Source organism: Vulpes vulpes, chromosome 3 (assembly GCF_048418805.1).
Source record: "Vulpes vulpes isolate BD-2025 chromosome 3, VulVul3, whole genome shotgun sequence".
In the NCBI taxonomy this organism is placed as follows: Eukaryota; Metazoa; Chordata; class Mammalia; order Carnivora; family Canidae; genus Vulpes; species Vulpes vulpes.
In genome coordinates this window covers 4,400,469-4,425,707 of record NC_132782.1, presented here as the reverse complement: position 1 = coordinate 4,425,707, position 25,239 = coordinate 4,400,469, and the positions used below count along the sequence as shown (strand labels likewise).

At 42.2% G+C, this 25,239-nt stretch overlaps 1 protein-coding gene across 2 annotated transcripts in view; it reads left to right on the top strand.

Moving 5' to 3' along the window:
• Nucleotides 1-25,239, top strand: part of ACVR1C (activin A receptor type 1C) — an 80,432-nt gene that overhangs the window by 44,221 nt on the left and 10,972 nt on the right. For both annotated transcript variants that reach the window (XM_072751561.1, XM_072751562.1), the window contains exons 3-8: nucleotides 9,269-9,505; nucleotides 14,275-14,505; nucleotides 17,104-17,271; nucleotides 18,826-18,982; nucleotides 20,808-20,932; nucleotides 23,110-23,240. In XM_072751561.1, coding sequence (XP_072607662.1) covers nucleotides 9,269-9,505; nucleotides 14,275-14,505; nucleotides 17,104-17,271; nucleotides 18,826-18,982; nucleotides 20,808-20,932; nucleotides 23,110-23,240 — 1,049 coding nt within the window. The remainder of the gene's footprint in view (nucleotides 1-9,268; nucleotides 9,506-14,274; nucleotides 14,506-17,103; nucleotides 17,272-18,825; nucleotides 18,983-20,807; nucleotides 20,933-23,109; nucleotides 23,241-25,239) is intronic.

Genomic DNA, 25,239 nt, shown 5'->3' with positions numbered 1-25,239 from the left:
ATGTGCTAATAATTTCCTTTCAGGTTTCATACACTATTTTAATAATGCTATTATATTTTTTTGCTTTCCAGGTAATTGGTTTCAGTAAAGAAAAGACACGCACAACATTAAAATATTGGGTGCTTTATTAACCTCAGTACAATTTCCACCTTCCTGTTCTGTTCTCAGATGTGTAAAGAGAAAAAGGAAAATTGATTATTTATATCAGTCAGGGTAGGTAAACAATGCATATTGATTAGGACCGTGTCTAAATTAGACTTTCATTTCAACCAAACTGAAGGATTACATCTGAAGGAAGATAAACTGCCAAAACAGTACAATTAGATTGATCAAAAATTAATGATTTTAAAGGATGCTATAAGTATATAAATTGCGCTCTGATCATATTATTCTTTTGGGACTTTAAAGGTCTTGTGATCTACTATCCTTTAAAAAATGCATTGTTGTTTTCTAACTTTCTAATGCTTTTCTATTTTAAACCAATTCATCGCTCTAGTCAGTCTAAGGTGACATCTACATGCTGAGAAATACTCACGGGACCCCTTGTGGAATTGTTCTGCTATCACATGAACAAATCCATTTATAGCTCATTCTCCGAGGACTCGGTGCACACCTGACAGGTGTGCCAGACAGGGTTTTTTTTTTTCCCCTCCGTAAACTGAAAGGTGCTATGATTTTTATATTTAGGAAAGTGCTCTGAAATACAAGGATACAAAGAAGTCAAGCTTGTGCTTCTAAAGTCTAATGTAGGAAGGATTTCCTATCTCAGGAAACAAGTACACTGATTTCAATTATGAAATTCTGTTCATAGGGATGTAATGGGAAATTGGAAGTAAATTTACAACCAATTCTAAATTGAGAATTTCACACTATGTGAGCACCTACTCTCTCAGTTATGTAAATACTATTACCTGTTGACTGAAATCATTTTTGGGTGATTATTATGTACAGGATATTGGACTGGGTCAAAATAGAATCATCTCACACCAGTCTTTTCCAAGTGAATGAGCTATTTTGTGTGACTGTGTTTGCTGTGGGAGAATTTATAGTAGTGTGAGCCTCAGGACAGAGAAGCGTAACCTCTCTCTTGTGGTCAATGTTTTTAAATGCCTTCTCTGAACAAGGGGGAACTGCGATAGGACATGTGGGTGCTACTTTCAAGGATCTTTCATTTTTTCCATGTAAAAGTTTGGCTTAAGAAAAAAAAAACCCTGAAATATTCCTTGAATAGTTACTATCTAGTTTCTTTACAAGTAGGTATCATTTGAGAATATGTGTTTTGATGACAGATAAACTCACCTCTGGGTGGATGCACCGAAGTTGAGAAAAACCGTGGAGCTGATTTAAATTCTCCTTTCTACATTTGATTAATCTCATCTCTGTTTAAGTCAAAGTTCTACAGACCCCAAGTCAAAGATTATATTCTTCAATCTCACATTTCTAATTCCTTAACGTGTAAAAACATTATTCTTAAATTCAGACAAAAGTGGACAAGAGAAGATTTGGAGATACCCAGCGTTCCTCACCTACGCCCAGAAGCCCCATAACACAAGGAGAGCTTCCAGGAAATACTTTCAGGTGCAGTGCGACCCGCATGCTATAAAATCAGGAAATCATTCCAGGGGAAGACAGCATGTGCAAATAGCCATTCTCTGAGCACCGAACAGTGGAATGGCCCATCCATAGCTCGTCTGATCCAGTTAAAAGGCAGAGATCAATGCTCATGTCATTTCTGTCCCCTTCATTCGCCCAGTTCAATCTCTAGATTAGAAGGTATTATTTTTAAAACATTTTTATGTATTTATTCATGAGAGACACAAAGAGAGGCAGAGACACAGGCAGAGGGAGAAGCAGGCTCCACATGGGGAGCCGGCTGCAGAACTCGATCCCAGGGCCCCGGGATCATGACCTGAGCCAAAGGTAGATGCTCAACCACTGAGCCACGCAGGTGTCCCTAGATTAAAAGATATGCTGCCCTCGTTCAGTACTTGAGCTTCATGTTGATCACAACCTGTTTGACATGATCTTTCTTGCTCTGTGGAGAAGGGTGACCATTTGCTATTCCCTATAGTGGAGTATGTTGGAGGGATCTAACCGAATTAACTTCTAACTGGATTATTCCTGATGACACTTATAAGGGTCACTGTGAAGAAGTAAGAAGCTAGGACAAGCTCCAGGGAGTGGAGGGCTGCCTGCAATTAGGGAGTGCAGAATTGCATAGGAGTGTTAGACCAATAAAACTGATATGTTTTACTTAGCAGCTGAGATCCGTTCTACTTCATGTAAGTAAGTGTAATAAGTGCATGTTCCTTATTGGTTTTTTTTTTCCATATTGTTTTATATTGGACTGATTGATCACGAATGGAATTCTTCATCATGCTCTTTTTCTTCTCTCTCACTTCCCTTGCTCTTATGTAAAGTTGTCTTCATATTTTTACTTTTGGATTGCTTTGGAATTGTTCCCTAGATGGATCATGTATTTCTTAGTAGAATTTAAATTCCATGAGGATGTGGACTGTGCCCGACTTTCTGGCATCTTCCCTAGACAGTTGTTCTCAGTGCAACATTATACAAAGCAATCCGTTTGGAGCCAGTCTTTTAGTTGAGCAGTAAGAAACCGATTCAAAATGTATTTTCGTTATCATCAAGCAAATGTTTTGAAATGACGGTATCCACATTTAAGGATAATTTGAAATGGCAGGTTAAAGAAGGTTCATCAGGAAGATTTGGGGGACTTCTCCATGCTTAGCCACTCTGTTTTTGACAAAAGAAATTATTCCTGTGGAGCTCATGAACAACAATATGTCTTAGAGGCAACGTATTCTCTTGTTTCAGTTGCACGTATTCCTTCCACGATTTCCCCCAGAAACCTGTGAATGAAACTAAACAAAGACCCTTTCATTGATGTCATGCACCTGTGTAATAGAGGGTTTAAAGGGTAGGTGGATGGACCACAGCATTCAGTTGACCCTGGTGGCATTTCTCCCATGTGCCAGGACAGAAGCAGACCCGTCAGAAAGCATCTCAAGCAGCGTTATCTTTTTTGGTTGGCTTACTACCTGAGAACACGCTCCAAGCTGGAAAAAGAAATGCTTTTCCTTGTAGGGAGAATGGGTGGGGAGGCAGTTGAAGACTTTGATATTTATACATTCATGAATGTTATCTTGCAGGATGGTATCTTTTCACTTGGGGCAAAACTTTTAATGAAAAGAATAAGAGTGGTTTAATATTAAATTTGCCTGTGGTTTCTTTAGGAGTGTTTTGGGTTCTCTTCAATTTCTCTAGGCTACTTGCTCCAGCAGCTTCTGGGAAGGAAACACTAACCTTGTAAAGTCTTACAAAACTTCACTTTGGATGGATGGAGACCTCTGTTTTCTTTGAAGTTTTTTATTTTTTTTTTTTAAGATTTTATTTATTTATTCATGAGAGACAGAGAGAGGCAGAGACATAGGCAGAGGGAGAAGCAGGCTCCCCAAGGGAGGCCGGATGTGGGACTTGATCTCAGGACCCTGGAATCATGACCTGAGCCAAAGGGCAGATGCTTGGCCACTGAGCCACCCAGATGCCCCGTCTGAATTTTTTTTTTAAGATTTTATTTATTTATTCATGAGAGACAGAGACAGAGAGAGAGGCAGAAACACAGGCAGAGGGAGAAACAGGCTCCATGCAGGGAGCCCGACGAGGGACTCGATCCCAGGTCTCCAGGATCACACCCTGTGCTGAAGGCGGCGCTAAACCGCTGCGCCACCCGAGCTGCCCTGATTTTATTTTTTAACCGCTGTCCAGCCAGCACATATCTCTTCAGTTACTCTATTTTCAAAGAGCTGCTTTTTTTTTTTTTTTTAAGTTGGTGGAGGCAGTGCGGCAGACGGAGAAGGAGAGAATCTTAAGCAGACTCCACATGCAGCGCAGAGCCCAACTCAAGGCTCAATCTCACAACTTTGAGACCATGACCTGAGCTGAAATCAAGAGTTGGATGCTTAACTGACTGAGCCATCCAGATGCCCCTTTTCAAAGAGTTACAGTTCCTCACTCCATTGTAACGTCTTAGTTCGTAGTCAGTTGAAGGTCATTCAAATGTAGTGAAGAAATGTGTCTTTATGTGGAACAGACATTCTATAAGATTTCCGTGCCAATGGTCAATATGGACTATTTGAAACAATTGATCTGTCCATAGATCATTTAGTTCTATGTTAGCTCCACTTAGTTCTAAGTCATCTCCTACTAATAGCATATGCTAAGAAGATATAAATTAATTAATTTAAAGGTCACATAAATCTCATAAACATCAGTAATCATAAAAATTATTTTTAATAAGGAAAGAGAAGAGGTCAGCAGAGGAGGAAACATGGGGGTCATAGGGATCATACCCATTTTCTTTTAATCTTGAGGAACGCTTACCTAAAGCTGGAAGTAGGGAGTGGCAAGGAGGCGCTGTCCTAGGAGAAGCTGAAGCATCGAAACTAGTCCTGATATTTATTTGAGCAGTGGCAGTGACCATTGGCTTTCACCATCAACAGTTCCACTCAGGTCTGTTGGGGAAGTTGCAAAGTTCACGCACAAAATGTTTTTTTTTAAAAAATCCTCCTTTTTCGCTTTCTCCCTCTCTTCCTCTCTTCCTTCCTTCCTCCCTTCCTCCTTTTTGGTTGTTGTTGTTTTGTGTTATCTTTCTTACATCCATCTGCCTTTCCCATGACTCTCTCCAGCTATCCAGAATCTTCCATCCCCATCTGGTCAACCCTTCTGCCTGCCTTGTAAGTACTTCATTCTCCGTGTTGACTTGGTTCGGTGTATTATAGAGCTTATATAAGAGAGATATTTGTGAGCGAGGCTCCTCTCACCCATCTGGGCTAGTGCTCCCCCCCCCCCCCATTCTATTCTATTTAATTCGCTAGGCAGTGAAGTAACATGAGTGGACAATGCAGCACTCCCCAAATCTCACTTTTAGGTTTTTTTGTTTTTGTTTTTGTTTTTTTACTTAAAGATTTTATTTATTTATTCATGAGAGACACACAGAGAGAGACAGAGGCAGAGACATAGGCAGAGGGAGAAGCAGGCTCCTCGCAGGGAGCCTGAGGTGGAACTTGATCCCAGGACCCCGGGACCATGACCTGAACTGAAGGCAGACGCCCAACCGCTGAGCCACCCAGGCGTCCCTCACTTTTGGGCTTAACATAGTCCCCGATGGAGCTACTCAGATTATGGAGAATGCATTTCATTTGGCACAATCTCAAATTGGAAATTATTGAATAATAAGAGTTGTCCTGTGATTTAGAATGTAAAACCAGCTAGGAAACAATGTGCTCATTAAAGGTAACTTATTGGGGATCCCTGGGGGCTCAGTGGTTGAGTGTCTGCCTTTGGCCCAGTGTGTGATCCTGGAGTCCCTGGTTTGAGTCCCGCGTCGGGCTCCCTGCATGGAGCCTGCTTCTCCCACTGCCTGTGTCTGTGCCTTTCTCTCTCTCTGTGTCTCTCATGAATAAATTAAAAAATCTTAAAAAATAAATAAATAACTTTAATAAGGTAACTTATTAAAATGTATTCTTAACTACACTACTATCTTCTTTTGCCATAACTCGGTGGGTGTAGACTACAGTTTTTTTTTTCATTTATCTCCTGCAGAGATTACAATCAACATTTGGTTTAGAAGATAGCCTTACAAATGTTTGCTTTAAAAATTGCTCAGTGTTGAAGGAGCTCTTTCTGGATATTGCTTCTAGCCTTTTTCTAGCTGAGTAATCTTTTTTTATTACTAACGCCTATCAGTAAATTTGCTCACAAAAGTAGAAACATTGCCCATCTGTAATAAACATCTTTGAGAGCAGTAACCTTCACTAGAGCAGTACTTTTATTCTATTTTCAGGGTTGCTGACCTTTCGCCTCTTTATCGGTTACCATAGTGATGATCTGAGCTCTGCTTAATAGGGCTTTACTAAAATGAAGACAATCAATAAGCTTTTTAACTCTAATGTTTATATTGATAGCCCCTGATAACATATATTGAAATAAGATAATCATATAAATGTATCTATAGCGTAATCTTATTTTTTTTAATTTTATTTTTATTTTAAAAACATGTTTAATTTAGATGTTTATGGAGGTTCCAAGTGATTAGGCGCTTTCTGTGGCTTTCATAGGATTCCTAGAATACCATGGTGAAGGACCTAAAGATAGAGACACAACTTGAAATGTAGATATGAAAGATCCTTGTGAAATGGGTAATAAAACTCTTTTATAACAGCAAACGTTAGAAGTGGCAGATACCACGGTTAATGATTTCTAAAGCAAAGTCAAGTCCGAGAACTCTTTTAGTCCCTTGTCATGAGGACATTCAAGGCCAAGTTCTCCTCATCTGCACCTGTACAACCTCTGATGCCTTCAGAGGAATCCTGGAACACCTGGAGCAGGAACATTGGTTATCTGCCAGAATTTTCTGGGCAAAGAAGAGCAGGGATTATGTTTGTTTCCAGAGTTCACGTGACATTTTAAAATCTTTTACTTAGGGATAGTATAAACCCCCCCAAACAAAACAAAACAAAACAAAACAAAACAAACAACAAAAAAAACCCCACCTGTTTTTTGGATCATAATGAAACTCTTATGAACACATTTTTGAGGAATTTGATTCCTTTTCCTTGAGAATGAAATAATATTTGTTTTAAATTTATATTTACATATTCCGGTTGACATGTTTTAAGGAAAATGTAAGTGCATTTAGTGTAATAAGCTCTCCAGGATTGTCGTCGTACAGGAGGGAGACGGAGGGATGGTTAATTCACGAGGTCTGTTTTGTCGGCAGGGTCATTTGTTTAGACTATGAGGGGCAGGTGTTGTGCTGCTGCTTTGGAGAGAGGTCGTCTGCAGGCCTGGGGGGGGGGGGGTCCCCTCGGGGAGGGTGCGGTTTGCTCCAGGCACCGAGGCCCCAGATGGAGAGAACGTCCGCTCCCTTGGGCTTCTCTTTCTCCAAAGCCTGCGTCCTTCTACTTCTGTGATGTTTGAGAACCTGAGGCTCCAGAATTGTGTTCCCATATCCTACTCAATACTTCCTGAGGTTTATTAAAAACGAAAACCAACGTCCCTGATGATAGGACTTGGGGATGACATGAAACGGATCCCGAGGCTGTCTTTGGAAAAGAAAATGAACCATGTGCTCATTTCAAGGGTCAAAATCACTTCTTTGAAAAATATCTGTCATAATGGATTTTTCCTGTATCACTGTTTTCCCTAAATTAAGATTTCTTAAGTGCAAGATGAACTTTGGAAAAAGCGGCTAGCTGTGTGTTCATGTCAGACCCGCAAATCTAAGCACATCCTTGCGCTGCGTGGTTTCAGTCACCGTGTTTGTTTTTCTAAAACTAAAAACCTCACCCCTCCCCTCCCGAGGGCGAAGCCGGCCGGGCCTCTGGTGCTTCTGGCCTCGAGGCCTGCTGGGGCCCAGGGAGGCGCCGCGGGTGCCCGCCCGGAGGCCGCCGCTTCCTCGCCCCCAGCGCCCGTTCGCGGGGTAGACACAGGGAGTGGCCGGGCCGGGCGGGGGAGCCGGGCATCGGGACCAACGGGGGAGGATGACCGGGACCCGGCGCGGGCGCCGCGACGTCGGACGGGGCTCGGCCCACTCCTGGGGACCGACCGCAGGGCCCCTCGGCTTCGCCCGCTCACGCCCGCCCGCTCCGCCGCCCTCGCGCCCTGCACGTGAGCTCCCGCCCGGCCGCTCGCCCGCAGCTCCAGCTCGCTGGGGCGGGGGGGGGGGGGAAGGGGGGGAGAGGGAACGGGGGGAGGGGAGAGGGGTCGGGGGGAGGGGAGAGGGGGCAGCACCCGCTGCCCTGCTTGGGGGTGCTCCTGGCCTCGGGGTTCCCGCGCGTGCGGCCCCGCAGCTGGGGGGGGGGGTGGGCCCTGACCTCGGGGCTCCCGTGCATGCTGCCCCGCAGCTGGGGGTGCGGGGCTGGGGGGGCTTGGCCTCCCGCAGCCCCAGGCGCGCCCCTTGCAGCTCCCTGCAGCCCCCCGCGGCCTCCCGCAGCCCCCCGCGGCCCCCCTGCAGCCCCCCGCAGCTCCCCGGCTCCCTGCGGACCCCCTGCAGCCCCCCACAGCCCCCCGCGGACCCCCTGCAGCCCCCCGGCCCCCCGCGGACCCCCCTGCGGCTCCCTGGCCCCCCGCGTCCCCCCCTCGGCCCCCCGCAGCCCCGCGGCCTGGAGCGGGAGCCCCCTCGGCGTGGGGCCCGGCTGGTGCGTGGCTCCGCGGGCGGAGGGCGGCCGAGGCCCCGGGGACCTGGCGACAGAGCGCGGGCGCCCGGGGTCCGGTGCGGGGGGGGCGGGGTGAAGGCCTGCGCTCCGCGGGAGGGCAGCCGGGAAATGGGAGAAAACAGCTGTCACCCGCCTCGGAGGATTTTATTTATTTATTATTATTTTTTAATGATAAATTTATTTTTTATTGGTGCTTAATTTGCCAACATCCAGAATAACACCCAGTGCTCGTCCCGTCCAGTGCCCCCCTCGGTGCCCGTCAAGCCTCGAGGATTCTGGAAAGCCGCCCAGCGCGCTGCTTTCCGCGGCCACCCTGGGCCGCGTGGCCCGGGTGCGGTGATGCGGGTGATGCGGGTGATGCGGGTGATGCGGGTGATGCCGGTGATGCGGGTGATGCGGGTGATGCGGGTGATGCGGGTGATGCCGGTGATGCCAGTGATGCGGGTGATGCCGGTGATGCGGGTGATGCGGGTGATGCCGGTGATGCCGGTGATGCGGGTGATGCGGGTGATGCCGGTGATGCCGGTGATGCGGGTGATGCCGGTGATGCCGGTGATGCCGGTGATGCGGGTGATGCCGGTGATGCGGGTGATGCCGGTGATGCGGGTGATGCCGGTGATGCCGGTGATGCCGGTGATGCGGGTGATGCCGGTGATGCGGGTGATGCCGGTGATGCGGGTGATGCGGGTGATGCGGGTGATGCCGGTGATGCGGGTGATGCCGGTGATGCCGGTGATGCGGGTGATGCGGGTGATGCGGGTGATGCCGGTGATGCGGGTGATGCCGGTGATGCCGGTGATGCCGGTGATGCGGGTGATGCCGGTGATGCCGGTGATGCCGGTGATGCGGGTGATGCGGGTGATGCCGGTGATGCCGGCGATGCGGGTGATGCGGGTGATGCGGGTGATGCCCCCGCCACCGCCCCGCGCCGCGCCCCGCAGCCCAGATGCCCGACCCCGTGACGCAGTCCCAGTCCGTGGGGTGTCCTGCAGGGTTGACTTACGCTCCTGTGCTTTCTCTTGTGACCGAAGCCCCCCCAGACGCCCCGGGGCTCGGGCCCGTGCAGCTGGCGGCCGCCGTGTCGGTGCCGGGGGCCCTGCTGGCGGCCGCGGCCCTGACCCTGTGGGCCCGCCGGGGGCGCCGCTGCGGCGGCAGGAAGAGGAGGCGGCGGAACGTGGAGGAGGCCCTCTCCGAGTGCGCCCTGGTCAGTGCTGGCAAGACCCTGAGAGATCTGATCTGCGACGTGACTGCCTCTGGATCCGGCTCCGGTAGGTGCTCGGGGCCTGTTTCACAGTGAGAAAGAGACTCTTAAAAAAAAAAAAATCTAGCACAAAGGACACAATGATTCCGAATTGTGTGGCTCAGAGTGCTTGACGTGGTGTGTGGTACAGCAACCTGTTTGGGGACGATGAAGATCCACAGTCGGGGCCAGAAGGTTGAAGTCCTCCCCGTTGCCTTTTCTGCCTTTAGGTAGTAAGATTCTCATTTTTATATTCATTCAGAATTTATTTCTGAAGCAACACAGAGTTTCCCTTCTCCCTCCTCCATGACGGTTAGGAGTGATCATTGCTGCTCTCTGATGATGTTTTATGGGCACAAAAGTTACCATATTCAGGGAGCTGAATTCTGAGGGAAAGATGTCAGTTCTACAAAGTGGAATTCCTACAGTGTCTTTGCTTGTGGTGACCAAAGTCTTCAGAATCCATAGTGCCCCCCGCCCCTGCCCCGGATGTGTGTGTGAAGTGAACAGGGAGCTGACCTGAAATTAGGATCAAGAATGTATTCTTTTTTTTTTTAAGATTTTATTTATTTATTTGAGAGAGACAGAGATAGCAAGAGGGAGCAGGAGCAGAGAGGAGAGGGGGAAGCAGACTCCCCGCTGAGCAGAGAGCCCCACGCAAGGCTCGATCCCAGGACCCTGGGATCATGACCTGAGCGGAAGGCAGGTGCTTAACCCACTGAGCCCCCCAGCGGCCCCAAGAATGTACTCTTAAAGCATAGAAACGGAGATGGTAGGGAGCGGCAAGCACTGCTGGGCTGGCGTTTGCTAAGATGCTCTGATAATTCTGTTCTTCTCCAGAACCAGGGGAACTCCAGGACCCCTGGTGAAGCAATTCAAGATACCAGGCTGTTTCATGGCCTAAATGAGCCTTTCTCATAGCACAAGCTGTATGAGGGCATTTTGGATTTCTGGCGACAATGCAGAATTCTCTATAATACCAGACTTTCTAAAATGCCCATTCCTCATGTATATGTCCAGAAATCCTGTTGGCATGTGGTACAGCGGAAATGTGAACCAGGATAAGCCTTGGGGGGGGGGTCACTTCAGAAGCCCCTGGGTCCCCCTCTTGCTTGGAAGGGTCATTAAGGATGATTTCCCCAAACAGACTTTCAGAAGCTCCATAGCCCCTGGCCTTTAGGAGCTTCCAGACAGGCACGGTTAACAAGGGCAGATGACCGAGGGGTGATAGCATCTGTATAAGCATCTGTAGTGAACATCAAGCAGCTTTAGACTCACCAAAGAGTCCAGAAAAGAGAGGCCTAGTGCTGTCATTCACAGAGCCCAGGTAGTCTGTTGCTTCTGGGGGCAAGATCGCCTGCTCTGTCATTGACAATGGTCACAATGTTTATGCCACAAAGGAGGTGGCAGGCTTTCAAAGGAGGCATACCAGGAAAAATTTATAGAACTAAATTCCAAATTAAACTATTGCATGGAAAGCTGACATTCTTCCCTTAAAAGTAAAACTTTTCAGATGTAGTACTCATTCCTTCCCTGACTTTACATCCCAGGCCCAGCGCTGGCTAATTTCCTAAGCGCTGGTAACATTTTAAGCACAAAATATGACCACAGAGAGCTCTGATTTGTGCCCACTTCCTCTAATATAATTTCTTTATAAAGTTCAAGTGATTAAATAACCATCTATTTAATGCCCCCCAACATTTCAGTTACTCTGAAGACATTAAGTAGAAATATGTATTTTAGAGCTCTTCCTTGAATATATTTAAGATGACTAAGAATTTCCCTTTCAAATAAAAGTAGTGGAGATTTTATACCCAGAGACTGGATATTTATTTAGTTTAAGAAAATAGTCGTGTGCCAGGGCATGAAATTTAAAAAAAAAATGAACATTAAGATTTTTGGTGTTTTTATGCACCTTTAACCCTAAATCTGGATTTAATGCCTGCTGGACTCTCATCTTTAAATTATTCTAAGATCATTCTTAAAAAGAAAGCTGTAAATGTATCCAAGCCCAGATGACTTTTTTAAATGACCAAATCTGAAGAGTTGTAGGCACTTTCTCTCAAAGCCAGCTACATCCACATCCATGTGGCAGTGAGCCCTGGCCAAGAGTAGCTGATGGCAGCCTTTGGTAATCAGAGAGAACGGGTCTAGCTGCAGGGAGGTTTCCATCACGAAAGCTCATTCATTGGGAGGAAATCAGGTGGTTCTGCTCCCTCTTTGCTTCTCCTAACTGGCCAGCAAACTTTAGGCAAAGGCAGTTTTGTTAGATGGTGAGAAGTGAAAAGTATGAAGCTTATCCCTGACCAGGTCAGGGACATATTTCAAAGAGATGTGATACCTGCGAGAAAGGAGAGTGGACTGATGTGCTGCTGGACTGGTTCTGAGAATGGATGGTGTCTCAGGTGGCTCCTAAGAGACTGGGGGAATCACTGCTTTCCTGTCCTAATGTAACATTTCTGAAAGGTGGTGACATTCCCGAAAGATGCCTTCCCATCAGACAGGCATTCCCTTCTACAAACCCTGGTTAAAAAAAAAAAAATAATAATAATAATAAGAAGAAGAAGAAGAAGAAGAAGAAGAAGTAGAAGAAGTAAAATGAACCTACAGGGAGAATTGAAGACTCTGTATCTTTAAATGAAATCTCTAAGCCTATGAACAAGAACTAGATGATTTGAGGTGGTTGCCTGGAAAGATACAGAAGCAGCTTTTACAGAGTTTTAGTGTCTTAGCTTACTCGCTGTGCTAAGTACCTTCGATGTTGTTGTCTTACTTTGTCTACGGTCTGTGGCATTGGTCTTGTGCTTTGGTCAATTTGCAGTTTGAAAACATGGGCTTATCCACCTCTCTGGTCAGCTCTTGTTGGTTGCGGTTGACAATGGTGATGTTTTTGCGAGTGTGTGCCTGCAAGACTGGGCCGGGGAGGGAGGAGAAGGGAGGAGAGAGATTGAGATTGCAGTTTGGCCTGATAATTGCTAGTACAACTTTTATTGTGCCGTCAAGTAGTAAACTTGACCGTATTCAGCAGAAACAGCCCTTAGAGTTATTGCTGGAAGTCTTCCCAACAGGAGAGGACAGCAGGCACATCCACTGAATGGGGAGATCAAGAGTTTGGACCGAACACCAGTATGTTAGTTGTAGGTCGGCCTCCCACTATAGCATATTTCTGGGCGAGTCTTGGATTACTGCAGGGCCCTGATTTTCTCAGCTCTAAAATGATAAAGTGGAACTAGACAATCTCAGAACTTTCTGGCTATGGGGCTCTATGACTAATTGTTGAGATCCATAATAGCAACCTTATAGTCTGTGCTTATTTAGCCACAGTGGGTGGTTCTCATGGAGAGGAGAACATCTGAACAAACCACAGCTCGTTTCAGGAGCAGAGGCCGAAGCCTGCAGAGCTTACAGGCTGCAGAATGAGAGTTTGCAAGCCATCTGAGTACGAGGATAATAACTAAACATGACTTCCCAGAGTAAACTTCTACTGTAACCTCTTAACTCTTTTCTTCTAATTATAAGAGTAATAAGTACCCGTTGTGGAAACTGAGAAAATGTATATTAGAAAGAAGAAAATCACGATTCACCCTGATTCCACGAAATAGGAATAGCCATCATAGCATCTAGCAAATTTCCTTTCCAGTCTTTCTCCTGTGCGTATTTTGAATGGCTAGGTACACTTACCTAGATGGCTGGTAAAATTTACTGTGCTATTTTCATTTAACATTATGGCAAAAGTATTTTCCCATGTCATTAAGAAATGCCTGCTCATAAGCAGCAGCATCATTATCATTTGCTCGAGGTAATCTGTTCCAAGATAGAATATTAAGGGCTCACCATTATTGAGCATGTGCTCTACCAGATACTGTGCTAGGTGCTTAACATGCTTATTCATTCTTGTATTACCCCTATGAGACAGGGGTAATATCCCCTATTTTTTATCTAAGGAAGCTGAAGCTCAGAGAAATCCCGTTACTTGCCTGTGGTTACCATGTGGCACGGCTGAAATTTGAACTTAGGTCCTTATCTTTCTTATCTGTCCTCTTAATCGCTGCACTATGTTTAACCTTTTTCTATTATCTCATACTTTCCCTTCTATTTTCCATGAATAATAATGTATCAAATATTTTGACAGAAGCGTTTCTGCGTTTTGCATTAAACCCTTAGGATAGAATTCTAGGGGCGGGAGGGGGGGGGTATTGGTTCAAAGAGCCTGAACTTTTCACATACACTCAGAATATATTTTCTTTGAATTTTTTTTTTCACAGAGGATACCCGTTTGATTATTTTCTATGACTATGCCTTGCTTTTTGTGTAACATGATTACCTCCCTTGATTGTTGAATCTGATTCTTCACTGTGCAATTTTAACTTGGTTTTTAAAAAAAATCACAAGGGATTCTTCTGCTTCCCTAGTTGTACTAGAAACAATGCATTTTTTTTAGAGGCTAATGGCATTTTTTTTTTTTGACCTTTGTGTATTTAGTAACTTGACTAGCTCTCGTGGGCAAATCAGGGAGATTTGCAACAGTTTTGGAAAATCAGGTATCTGTATCACTAGGCTATGTTCAAGAAATCTTTATTTGGGAATGTGAGAAGAGAAATTCATATTTAGAATTTGGAGGGTTTTTTTGAGCATGGTTTGACATTAAAGTTCGGTATAATGGTGCTTAGTTCTTCAGTTGGTAAAATTATGAAAGCGCTTAAATGTTTGCCTTTTTATGAGAAAACAATCGTCATCATGACAGTTCTTTTCTGACACTTGCCTGTTTTTAATCAATTCCATCTTTTCTTTGGTTAGGTCTACCTCTGTTGGTTCAAAGAACAATTGCAAGGACGATTGTGCTTCAGGAGATAGTAGGAAAAGGTAGATTTGGTGAGGTCTGGCATGGAAGATGGTGTGGGGAAGATGTGGCTGTAAAGATATTCTCCTCCAGAGATGAAAGATCTTGGTTTCGTGAGGCAGAGATTTACCAGACGGTTATGCTGAGACACGAAAACATACTTGGCTTCATTGCTGCTGACAACAAAGGTATTTTCAATGTAATTGGGTTCAGCAAGTAAATATGTTATGTCTATCATCAGGTCAAGATAAATAATTTCTTTGTTTTAATAAAATCTACATAAAAATCTAATTTCTTTATTGAGGGTAGAAAATGCTTTTCCTCTTCCCCACAGATAAATGTACAGAGCCATACAATAAAGGCAGGGCAAACAAGTAATATGAAACCATAGTGACGCCATAGCCAGGTTGATATTTAAAATATTGGGTGACTGGTGTGGCACAGGAATCAACCAATCAGAAGAGCACCTTCGGCTGGCACAGAGTCCTGGGGAAACCCTGCCATGCTAGCTTTTATGCCTTATTTGCCCAGAGATCTGAAAGCATCTTGTCAGTGGGTGTGGTGGGAGGTGGAGGAGGTTGCTTTGTGTATCTAGGGCAAAGAAATGGCATTGGAATTTTGAATACCAACTGTTAGCCAGTGAGGACAGAAATATTTCAATATTTTAATAACTGGTACAGACATACCAACACGTGCTAGCTGAATATTCACCTTTGCTAGGACTGTAGTTCTCATCTATATAAATAGGCTTCGACTCCAGGACTCACATTTTCCATGAACACAGAATGGCAGCAAGCAAATTAATTTTAGTGAAATTTTCTATTAATGTACTTTGAGTATGAATTATATCTTGAGGTTTAACATCAACAACCCCAAACAGTGTGACTTTTTGAGTTTTGTGGCACAAGACAGAGCAGCAATGTTCTGGTATTTAAATCAGTATTCATAAAACATGGCATAAATCCCTGAGTCATCGGGGGCTAGATATAGTTTGTGGGTTACCTATGCTTTCTTCTTTTTGCATAGCTTTTACTCATTTAACTGTGCATCAGTTCCCATAACAGAGGGAAACAGGGCACAAGGATGAGCAAAACTTGACCCAATCAATTTTTTTATTCGAATCAGTAATACTTCATGAAAAATTTTGGTGAGGCAGAGATTGCAACCTTTATCTAAAACATAGATTATCTGTGGATATCAGGGATCCATCATTGCCTATAAAAATTAAAATCTATGATTATTTTTGTCTAGTATAAGCTTGATTCTTATTAAGTAGATGACAAAAGAGGGGCTTAGAACTATTGTACATTTTGGCCATAATTATGTTTGCTGATGGCATGTGTTGTCTTGATTTGCCAGGTATAAACTGAGTAGAACCAAGACGAGCTTTGAACAAAACAGGTTCTTTCCAAATTCATAACTCAATATACTTTGAAAATATATCCAGACTATCAAAAATATATCCAGACTATATTTCTTAGTAAGCTTTGAACTTTTTCTTTTCCTTGCTAAGATAGAGCTGAACTACACCTACTGATTAGATTAATTAGCATTGTTCTCAAAGCAGTAATGACTTTAGTTATATGGATTATTTTGATGTGGCTAATTTAATCATGATGTTGATTTGATTATAAAACAATAGGCCCAAGAAAGATCATCCTTGATTGTCTCTTCTTCAGTTTAACAGGTCTGCCACTGTCACTGCCTCTGTCACTGCCCACCAGTGGCTTTGTGGGTGATTTCAAATGACTGCTAACATCCTGTTACATTCTCATTTCTAAATCTTTTGTGGTATTTTTATAGTTCCACTTGTTAGTCAACTGACAAAGACGTTGATGTGAGAGGGCAAGACAGCCCTTGGTGCTGAGCAGGGAGAGAGAGAGGTATGAGTAAGAATTAGTTTTATACGTGGTCAGTTTATTACTGAACTTTATCATGCTATGTTGGTTTCTGTATTCCTAGGAAATTTTATCACTACCCAGATTTGGAAATTAAATATTTGAATTAAGAGTAGCTTTTGTACATAAAGCATTTAATAGAAAAGTCCTTAGCAAATGCTCATTATACCGTCCCTTCTCTGAGCGTCAGAACTGGTCAGGACTGCCCAGGGCTGTTGTAGACACTATTCTGAAAGCTAAAGCTAACTCTAGGGATTCTAATACCTGGAGAAGTTTTAGGCTAATTTCTGTTCTGCTAAAAATATTTTATAAGCTGGGTTAGCTTTTGGTTAAATGAAGGAAATTATTTGAAAATGTCTAATAACTGTATTTGACTCTTTAACGCAAGCTTTTGGAGAAAATTGACTTCGTATTTTGAAAGGTGAACAAGGTGAACATTCTTAGACTTTTAGAGCTTTTATTACAGTAATAACACATTGTGTAAACTTGGCGCATTTCTGGCTCGTGCTGAAACAATCTTTCTTAAAAGCTCACCATAATTTATAGCACAGCACTGAGCCTAAACGCAGCTGTCAGTAATTCCTCTTAGAATGTGGTACTATCAATACATAGAGGGAATAAGAAAGGAGTTGTCACTTGGTCAGAACCACTCTCACAGCTTCCTGTAGCTATAGTGGGTACATACAACAGGTCCCAGTACATCAATATCTTCAGGGATTCGTTGAGAAATTTTACTTTGCCATCTTGGACTGTCAACATCATCACTAAAGGAATTAACTTTGCTTTGTTAACAACATAGATTTACTTTAAATGCTGACAGTTGCTAAAAGCTTTTGGTTTCTTCCTCATCATATACTTACAGCAATACAATGACTTTTTCCCATTTAGATAACGGAACTTGGACTCAACTTTGGCTTGTCTCCGAATATCACGAGCTGGGCTCTTTATATGACTATTTGAATAGAAACATAGTGACAGTGGCTGGCATGATCAAACTGGCACTTTCAATAGCTAGTGGTCTGGCCCACCTACATATGGAGATTGTTGGGACACAAGGTATGCGTTTTCTTTCTAATTTTTTTCTGCTTGAGTATGAGGATAGAAACATCAAGTTGTGTTTTAGTGTTTTGCTGTATTTCAGTTTATTACAATGATCAAATGTAACACTAACAAACAATGATCAAAGGAACACTAAGGTACTTTATAAAGCTGAGGGTAGTATCATGGTATAGCCAACTCTCATCTACATACTCATCATTTTATTGTGTTAGCCATAATAATATTTTTATACTGGGTGGCTCCAACTTTGCCATTTAGTGTATATACCCAGGAGATCTTGCTTTGGTGGTAAATGCTCTATATTCAGAGAACATAAATAATTTAAATATTTACCTTTGATAGATAAAATAGTTGGAGATGGTAATGTGATCTTGAAAAAATATTTACTTATCATGTACTCAAAGGCCAAATAATACCCACTGTCTTTTCTATTTATTGAGTTAATAGAGAATTTACTCTAGAAAGTCATTTATCCTGTCAGAGCAGTGGTTCTCAAATTTGGATTTATGATCCTTTTAAACTCTTAAAAATCATTGAGGACCCCAAAGGTTTTTATGTGTTTGGGTTCTATCTTTTCATATTTACTATATTAGAAGCTAAGATTGAAAAATTGAAAAATTATTTATTGATTTGCTTAATAATTAATCAATTAAATATTAAATAAGTTTCAAAAATTTGCATCTTTTTTTTATAATACAAAAACCAACCTAGTGAAAGTGATGGTTTTGTTTTACACTTTTGCAAATATCTTTACTGTCTGACTTAATGTGTGGATTTTCATGCATATTCTTCATTCAGTTGTTCCATCATATTGTTTTGTTGAAGTATGTGAAGAAAAGGTAACATCACATAGACATGTGTTGGAAAAAAGACTCCCAGAGATCTGGGGGGTCACATCTGAGAACTGCTGGTCTAGGGTAGTAGAAGTTTGAAACTTGTTTTATAAGAGAATATTTGCTATGTTCTAATGTGGATGTAGCAATGCTAATTCTTTCCCTGTTCATGCAACAAAAATTTATTAGTGGCCACTAAGTGCCACCTAGTGTTCTAAGCATCAGAGACATGCTGATGAGTATGACAGAGGCACTGCCCTTAGGCAGCTTAAAGTCTAGTTGAGAGAGACAGATAATTAAACATACATGTAAAGGGGCACCTGGGTGGCTCAGTGGTTGAGCGTCTGCCTTCGGCTCAGGGCGTGATCCAGGGGTCCCGGGGATTGAGTCCTGCATCAGGCTCCCCTTGAGGAGCCTGTTTCTCCCTCTGCCTATGTCTCTGCCAGTCTCTCTCTCTGTCTCTTATGAAAGAATAAATAAAATCTTTTAGAAAAAAACCACATGTGAATGAACGATATAATTTAGATAGTAATAAGGGTTATGAAGAGGGCAAAATGGAGTACTCTGTGGAGAATGACTGGGGATCGGGATGTATGGACAGGGAAGACCTGTCTTAGGAGGTGACACTTGAGTCAGGTCTTCAAAATGATTCCTTTTGGAGAGAGTCAGTCTTCAGCAACAAAAAGGAAAAATGAGTATTCTTTCTTATGTTTCATAGGTAAACCTGCTATTGCTCATCGAGATATAAAATCAAAGAATATCTTAGTGAAAAAATGTGAAACTTGTGCCATAGCAGACTTAGGGTTGGCTGTGAAGCATGATTCAGTACTGAACACGATAGATATACCTCAGAATCCTAAAGTGGGAACCAAAAGGTAAGATAACTTTCATAGCACACTCAGATGTATGACTGCCCTGTAAGCATGAAATCCTGTGATGAGTGTGTGGGGGTTTTTGGGGAGTGGAGTGGGGGTGGGGGTCTAAATGGAAAATCATTAGGCCCAGGAAAGCGGAGAGTCTTTTCTGGGTCATTGAGAAGTCAGTGACACAATGCTTATGAAGCAAGGATGGTTGGCATTTCAGTCATATAGACAGTAGCCATTTGAGTGGCGAATCCAGTAGAGAGGGAGGGTGGAAGAGATGATGATACATTATTTTGAGTGCTCCACTTTCTGAGAATACATTTTCCTATGGGTAGGAAGGAAAATAAATGTCATCAGTATATAGCTCTCCAAAGCCTTTACACTCATAAATGAACTGAAACTCGGGGCTAGTTCTGTTTGTTCACTGTTCTAAACAATAGATGCAGGGTCGATATATGGAGATAGATAAGCGAGGGACTCTAAATAAATGCGTACATGTACTACTGTACTCCCCTAATATTTAAGAATATGTAACATTTTTTTTTTGTATTTACTGTAATTGCACAAGTCTCCCAAATTGATGTATATTAGGATAATAGGAGCTTGGACATAAGTCCCACATTCAAGGAATAGAGTCTCTGAAAGTTCAGAACAAGTACAAGAGAAGCAGAACGTACTACATTTGTATTACGACAGGCCCATTAGTAATGGGATTTCTGCTGTTTTCTTGTTCTGGACAGCCTGTGGCCATATGGCCAGCATACTTCCATTTCCTTTTATTTGAATATCAGGCTCATGCTACTTTGACATAATTTGTGGGCTCTTGACCTTGAAATCAGAAAACAACCAAAATATTTTCCCGGAGTTGTTAAAGACTCTTGGGACTACGGACTTTCTGGTACAGTTGGCCTCCAAACCATATTTGAGATTCCAGGCCCGTCCCTCGGAGCCCTTCACTTGGTTCCCTAGGAGAATTTAATGAGGCTCCAGGAACACTTCAGGGAAGTTTATTCAAACCCAGCGGCCCTATGGGACTTCTTTTCTCTATGAAAAGTAAGCTTCAACTTGCTCATCTGACAGCCTCCACATTAGAGACCCCCAGGGAAGTCTTGGATGCTGGATTCCTTCAGAGGATCTAAAACTTTTAAGAGTTTTTTTTTTGGGGGGGGGGGGCGGGTAGTAATTGCATCCTCATCTTAATATTCTGGGAAATCGTCAAAATCCCCCTAGGACAGCTAGACTCCATCAGCTCCAATGGGCTGTACTTTCTTTGATTTCATCTTATTCAGCCAAGGCTGTGCTTTTCTTGTAGCCAATATATAATGTGTATATATTTCTTGAAGCCAGTGTATAATAAAATTGTTCATTCAGAGAAGGTATTTATGGAATGCTGCTGAGCACTCTGTTAGAGTCCTGGGCCCACCACAATGAATAAGAGGTGCTCTTTGCCCTCAAGGAGCTTTCCATGGCAACGTCTGTTAGTGGAAGTTGAGTTCCATCTCTCTTATCGAGTGCTTTGCTTACTGAATTTCCCTCTAGCTTGTCCTTGCAAGTATTTGGCTCCTGGCACATGTGCTTTGACACACTGAGTAGGATGACCTCTAGTTTTATTTAAAACGTTTTTAAAATTATAGTTCAGTCAAAATAAAATAAAATAAAATTATAGGTCAGTCAATAACTGTATTATTTAAATTTAATTTATTACAGTGGCTTAGATCTACTTTCAAAATTGATGTAAGCTATTGATTTATATTTTGTGTGAGGCTTTATTAAGGTTGTATTTTACCGGATTGCTATAAAGTCATACAGAGGATCTGAGATGTGCATGTTTTTGAAGGTATATGGCTCCTGAAATGCTTGACGATACAATGAATGTGAATATCTTTGAGTCCTTCAAACGAGCTGACATCTATTCTGTTGGTCTGGTTTACTGGGAAATAGCCCGAAGGTGTTCAGTTGGAGGTAAGGTGTTGGAAGTATTCTTCGCATCTGTCTTTCCTTGATGCTCTGAATACAAGATATGATTTCTATGTATTTGTTAAGCACTATATTGAATCATTTTTTAACATTTAAGAGAATACATTTTGCTGGTCTTTCCAGTGGCAAAAGTGGAGCATCCTACATAAAATGATGATTTTTGTATTATGATTACAGCTCAAGTAGGGGTGACAGGTCTCTTGATAATTCTGATTTTCTTAATGATACTTTGCAAAGCACTTGAAAATTTTCTTGAACTTGTATGAAGTTAGCTGGATCCCTACTTTCTAACAGAAATTGGACCCAAACATGTTAAATGACCTACCAAAAGCCACGGGACTTGAGGTCTTCTAGTTTTCAGGCTTTTCCTGTTGCTGTTGTACTTGTTTTTCCCCTGTGATAATGAATATGGAGGGGAGAGCGTGGAGGGCAGAGGTGGGCAGAGACTAACTTCCTGACTCTACCTCTCCTAGCAGTTTAGAGATTAATAATGAGAGGAAGAGTTTGAAAGGATGAACCTTCCAAATGCAGCCTGACGACATTGTGGCATCCGTGGAGAAGAGTTAACTACTGGTAGAGAACGGATTAGAGTTTTCACTTTCCAGTGAGATAGATTTAAAACTGAGCCACAGTTTAGCAAATTCCTCAATGTCTGACTTGAGGCAGGTTGCTTGGTCTCACTTTCCTCCGTAAAATGAATAACAAAACTGGCCCCTTGGCCTTTGAGGATTTCATGGATTAATTTGGTTAATTAATTAGTACAGAGCGTGCCCATAGAAAACATTATAAAAGAGCTGTCATTATCAAATCAGTGTCACTTTTTATATTTTGTATTGCTGTCATTTTGCCTTACACCAATTTCATTTTTTAAAAAATGAGTAAAAACAAATGTTTTCAACTTACAAGGGTAAAATTCTTTTGAATGAGAGAATATGCTTTTCCCCTTTTATTCACAGATAAGATAGTAAACCGTTCAGGAAGGTGAAGCTATTTGTAGAAGCAGTAGAATTAAAATGGAATTCTTAAGCCTGGGATTGAGTTCCAGAACTGCCATTTAGAAGCTCTCTGACCTTGAGCAAATTGATGACTCTGTGCCTCAGTTTCCTCATTCTGTAAAGTAGGGATAATATGGTTCTTCTTAAAACATGTGAAGGGCTTAGGACAGCGTGTGGTAAATAGCAAGATTCAAACATGCTTGTAATAATTTTTAAAGTTTTCATATTAATATTTTTCTGGATCTGCTTTTAGGTCATTGTCCTTAAATTTTCTTCAACTGTTGAAATAGTATATTAGTTAACATAATATTAGGGCATATTTTCAATATTTAAATTGAAAGGACTGTTAATACAAACAATTTTTTGAGGAAATTCTCAAGTTCAGGTAATATTCTGATAAGGTCAGGTCTTTGCATTTGAGACTCTTTTTTTTTTCTCATTAAACTTTTGTTTTAATGGGTCTCAAAATCCTGTGACAGATTTTTTAGTCAAGTTGTTGTATTTGAGACTCTTTAGATATGAACCTTCATGTTGAACTCTCCATCTTTAGTACCTTTGCTGCTGCTGTGGCACATTCTCCGGTCCAGTACTTCCAAAATCCAAATGTAAGAAATTCAACTTTTAAAAGACTGTCTATCAATTTTCAAAAGGAGAAAGCTATTCTCTTTTGAAAAGGTTATTTAATTCAGAAACAGACTCTATTCTCAAGTGAGGCCATGCTATAAATTTTGCAATTAGGCATAACTTTTGAATTGTATGATGGTATTTTATATGAATCAGAAATTACATAATTTTTATAATATAAAATTATCTTTTATGTAATTTAAATTCTGTAAATGTCATTTATATAAAATTATATATAATGTAATTGTATGAAATTATGTATTTTATAAAATAGATACAATTTGTTTTATGTAAAATTTTTGTAATTATCAAAATTATGTAAGTTTTCATAGTACACATTTTATAAACTTATGCAATAATTATTCAGCCGAGTGCTTTATCCTTATATCCTCAGTTTTATAGTGATTCAAAGTTTTCATAAACCTGACTTTCCAGTTTCCCAGGGTGACACTTGTGCTTTTAGGACTTAATTGGTATTCTTTTGAAATAAGCATCTTTGTTTATTATTCACACTGGGAAATTTATTATGCAAATATCTTCTAGGAATTGTTGAGGAGTACCAGTTGCCTTATTATGACATGGTGCCTTCAGATCCCTCAATAGAAGAAATGAGGAAAGTTGTTTGTGACCAGAAATTTCGACCAAGTATCCCAAACCAGTGGCAAAGCTGTGAAGTAAGACTATGTTCCTTTTTGTTGGGCAGAGGGGGAGAGGCAGAGGGACACAGAATCTCAGGCAGGCTCCATGCCCAGGGTGGAGCCTAATGGGAGGCTCCATCCCCCAACCCTGAGATCATGGCCTGAGCCAAAATCAAGAGTTGGACGCTTAGCCAACTGAGCCACTCAGGAGCCCCAGGCTGTGTTCTTATATGTTTTATCTATTATAATTTTGGGGTCAGTATCAGGGAAGGTTGTCAAAGCCCATACAGTTCTTCTCTCTTAATCTAGGCATCCAGTTCCTTTCACATATGTAAGTGTATGTCCTCGGATCAGTCTTCAGAAAGATTTTATTCCCTTCAGTCATGTGTATATAGAATGCTCAGTTAAGAGGTAGTAACAAGCTCTGGTATCCCAGTGACTTGACCCAACAAGGCTTTATTTCTTGCTGCGTAATTAAAGTCCCTTACCCGTCAGGCAGCTGTGCTCCCTGTGGTGATTCAGTAACCCAGGTAACTTTGATCTTGGGGTGCTGCTGTCTCAACACATAGTTCCCAAGCGTCTAGGTCAGGAAAAGAGAAGAGCTGGAGGGGCACACGTGGCTCTGTGCTTTGGCTTCAGGTGACCCACATCACTTGCATTCCTAGACCAGATTCCTAGACCAGAGTCAGTTGCACAGCCCCCCCTCCCCGCCAGGAGCACAGACACATTTGGTTGTCCGTGTCTGTGCCAGACAGAGGATTACAGGTTCAATCATCTTTATAGCCAGTAAATTATTTCTAACCCCTCACTGGCCCAAGTTTGAGCTTATCAGCTTATTTATCAGAAAAGCTTCCTCATGGCAGAGTCCACTGCTACCTCCCCATCCCCAACGATGCATCTAGTGAGCGTCATGTCGTAGGCCGTAGGCTTATGACTTGGCTGTGGCAGGGCCTGTTCTCCCTGACAGGAAGGTGGAGACTTCCCGTTCCCTCAGGGAAAAGGCAGGAAAGATGAGGGAAAGACTACAAACCATCTAACCAGTTCCACAACTATTTTGAGGCTTTAATCTCCCCCAGCCCCATTACTGTTAGATTTTGCCGTATTATAATACTTGAGGTCCTTTGATTTTTTGATTTTTTAAAGATTTTATTTATTTATTCATGAGAGGCACAGAGAGAGAGACACAGAGAGGCAGAGACACGGGCAGAGGGAGAAGCAGGCTCCTCGCAGGGAGCCCAACGTGGGACTCGATCCCCGGTCTCCAGGATCACACTAAATCCCTGAGCCACCCAGGCTGCCCTTGAGGTCTTTTTAAAGTGTCGCTTGTTAGTTTGGCTTTGTCATAAGGGTTATTTTATATAGTAGTTTTTTTTCCTCATTTCCCCCTCCTTCATGTTTCACTCTTTCTCTACTTAGGAAAGGATTTATGTCTTGACATTTCTATTTTACATAGATTTCTTACCTACCTACTTATTTTAGAAGCAGGATTTGAGACATTTACAAACTGAAATTGAACTAAATTATTTCTAATGTTAACAATTTCATGTATAATACGAAATTCAAAGTATAATAATAAAATGAAAATCAGTGAATTCACTACCAAGTGCAAAAAATAGAACCAAGATTCCTTACCCCTCTGAGAGATTACTATGGTGATTGTTTATTATTGCCTTGCTTTTCCTTATGAGAGAAAAAAGTGTGTATGTGTATATATACTCACACTAAAAATACATTGTTTACTTTTGGGTAATTGTGAAACATATTATTGAAACTTGCTGTAGTTATTCTTCTTAATCTCTTTTCTCTTTCCTTTACACATGTAGCTATGATCTATTCAGTTTCATATCGGTGCAGTAGTCCATTATATGGCTAGAGTACAATTTTTTCTTCTATTGTTGATTTATGTATGATTTTAATATTTTTAAACAACACTACTATACATATGCATGTGTGTGGAGAAAAATGTCTTAGAGTATAAAACTGTAGATTTTGGGGGAGGTGTCCACATAGACAATCATATCTCCAAATAATGTGA